Here is a 3056-nt window from a genome sequence, read left to right as displayed (position 1 = left end):
GACGCCATCTGAATTCCATTAGAATATTTTTTGAGAGATTTACCGAAAAGAAATAGTTGCATGCAGTGTGGTCCTCATGTTCGACATCTTGGGTTTTGTAAACTGTGATCCGATTTTGACTATGTCTAGAGTGATGCTACACCTTGAATAAATTATTTTTGTTAAGCATCATTTCAATATTTTTATTTGCTAATTCATTAAAATATATTGTAAAGCGAGGAATCGGATCAAATTCAAAATAGCGTTATATGCAAAGTAGGCGTGTTAGAATCAAGATATCATGGAAATATTTCGTAGCACTTTTCGTTCAAACTGGTCAAGTAGTTCCTCAGATATGGGTTTACACCTAAAATGTTGTGCTTCTGGGGTTTTGGGTTAGGGAGATAGGCTTTAGATGAAACAACAAGTTGCGAGAATATTAAAATAAAATTATGCTAAGCGGCAAGATTTTCGTGATTTTCGCTAAAGTCGCCCGTAATGGACTTACTGCTCAAATATAATGTACTCGACATACTTACGGGAGCCAGAAATTAGAAAGTACTTCGATTGTAATAATATTAAATATATTAAAAATACTTCTCTATTTACAGTTATTTGAAGTTACTCTGTAAAATGAAAAATAGTCTGATATTATTTGTACTTTTCTTCGCGCTACTCCTCGCAACGAGCACGAAGGGGGCTGACCCTGATGAAGGGTCTTTGACAATTTACGTGGACGCGGGAAAGGATATAGATAGTTTTCTAAGTTTTGACAAAACAATCGAAGGAAAGCAAAGTCTAAAAGATGATGCACGGAAAGGTAAATAGAACCAATCTGAAATAAAAAATAGTACATATATCACTAAGAAAAATTTCAAAAATTTCAGCCTGTCTTCGGAAATAAAAGCATTAAAAGAAAGGTAAAATTAAACACGAATAATAACTTACTTAAAATTTAATGTTAAACTACTATTTTCATATGATCTACTACTAACATTTGTTTTACAAAAATATCGAAATTTTCAGAATGACCGCGGAAGCCAAAGCAACCGAGGAGAGATGGACTCAACGGTAATTAATACTTTATTTTCAACCTTTATATGTATCTCCAACTATTTTCATTAGACTAACTAACCTTTGTTTTACAAAAATATTGAAATTTCCAGAATGACCGCGGAAGCCAAAGCATCCGAGGAAAGGTGGAATCAACGGTAAATAATACTTTATTTTGAACTAGAGTATCACCAACTATTCATGAGCTCTACTACTAACTCTTGTTTTATTTTGGAAAATTTCAGAATGTCAGAGAAGATAAAAACAGCGCAAGGAAGGTAGCATTAATCATGAATACGATTTGGTTTTTAATATTATTATAACAAAATTTGTTAATTTTTCCTTATTTTTTAGAATGCCTGCGGAACTCACACGGTTGAATCCAAAAGAAGTTGAGTTAAGCAACCAGCTTGCCAAAAGGTAGTATAATAAGTATTTTAATGTAATCATAAAGTAGACAAACACTTTTAATGAAGACCGAATTATTGTAAAGACTGTAGTTTTCTAAGCTTAAGGCACTCTAAGTACGCTCTAAGTAAAATCACTTGCAATTAAATATTAAATATAACGCAGTAAACTTAAGAATTTCGATGTTCCAGTGCCACAGCAATTTTCGGCAGTAAATAAAGCTTATAAACCGTTAGATTAATTCTGTGGAATGGTTTCGTGAATAATTAAGAGAGATTGTGTATACATTGGTAGTTTCGAAAGCAGGATTCTAATGGATCTTGGATGTGCGCGCCAAAAAATGGTTAATTGAACCTCGCTTACTGTAGACTGCTTTTAATTTAAGAGTACTTGCAAGAAACTACTATTCACGCACTCTTATCGCCATTTCTTTCGTTACTATTTGTTTAATTTCTCTCTACTTACAGTACCGATGTTGCTACACCTCACAAACGTCCAGCAGAGCTTGGTAAGTTTCGCATTGTTTTGAATAAACTTAGATCTTATGAGCGGTGGCTCATTTGTTATTAAATGTTAATAGGATTTTATATTTTTTTTTGTTTTTTTAAGCTTGTGAAAAAATAACTAATGATTTGCGATCGATTGGAGAGACCACATTTAATGACATCGCGTACTACTCATTGAGGCTTTATACTTCTAACGTCCTAGCTGGCCTCTGCAGCGGCAATTTGATTGACAAACGTTTTTTATTAATTGCAGCAGAATGCGTATCAACTGGTAGTTTTACGAAAGTATCGTGGGACAATTCAACGTCGATTAAAATAAAAGTAGTAATGAAGTTAAGTTCTTTAACAAATTATCTTTAAACTTATTTCGACTTTTCAGGCAATTCACATACATCCCGATTTCTCTTCAAAAACACCTTCCCTTAACAATATTGCTTTGATTGAACTGGAGAGTGATGTGGCTTACAATTCCGATTGGTATCCAGTGTGCTTATACGCATCCGAAGTGATTCCAGAGAGTGGTGATTTTTATATTTGATTGTTATCTACTTTTATTTTATTGTATATATTTTTATAGATTTGATGGGAGCATACGGAAAAGTTCAGATTGTGACAGACCGGTACACACCTAAAGCCATCACAAATATGTGCACAAAATTTGCAATTTGAGCGCACTCAGACTGGCTGGGCAATATACGAAGTTCAAAACAATTTCCCCAAATTTATTTTTTTTGGAATTGTAGCAACGGATTCTTACAATTTTGAACCCTTTGTGATAACAAAAGTGTTTGATCACTTGAACTTTATAGAAAGCATTGTATGGCCGAAGGGTGGCAATTGAATTTCGAATGTAATAATTTTCGATGATAAAATATGCAAATAAAGTTAAACCGCTATTTTAACATATTTACGAATATGTAAAGGTTGTGTGTTGTTATTATTGTTGCTTTTTGCTTCGTTTAGGATATTAACCACGATGGCGTATACGCAACAAAGTAAGATTGCCTCAAATAATTGAAAACAAATGTGCTGAGTATATATTTCAATTGGCATCTGAGTATGTATTTCATTGCTCTGATACTACTAAACTTCCATTACAGAATTTCTTTC

At 33.2% G+C, this 3056-nt stretch overlaps 1 protein-coding gene across 1 annotated transcript; it reads left to right on the top strand.

Annotated features, from left to right (window-relative positions):
* Positions 1-870: 870 nt before the first annotated feature.
* LOC128922379 (serine protease persephone-like) lies at positions 871-2834 on the top strand. Its single transcript, XM_054232668.1, has 9 exons — positions 871-899; positions 1006-1050; positions 1146-1190; positions 1278-1310; positions 1387-1452; positions 1908-1948; positions 2050-2267; positions 2326-2467; positions 2524-2834. Exons 2-9 carry the CDS (start codon positions 1007-1009, stop codon positions 2613-2615), a joined length of 681 nt encoding a protein of 226 aa, XP_054088643.1. The 5' UTR covers positions 871-899; position 1006; the 3' UTR covers positions 2616-2834.
* Positions 2835-3056: the final 222 nt, after the last annotated feature.

This window comes from Zeugodacus cucurbitae, chromosome 5, assembly GCF_028554725.1.
Source record: "Zeugodacus cucurbitae isolate PBARC_wt_2022May chromosome 5, idZeuCucr1.2, whole genome shotgun sequence".
In the NCBI taxonomy this organism is placed as follows: Eukaryota; Metazoa; Arthropoda; class Insecta; order Diptera; family Tephritidae; genus Zeugodacus; species Zeugodacus cucurbitae.
Note: the sequence above shows the minus strand (reverse complement) of the source record. Positions and strands in the feature narration are given on the sequence as shown.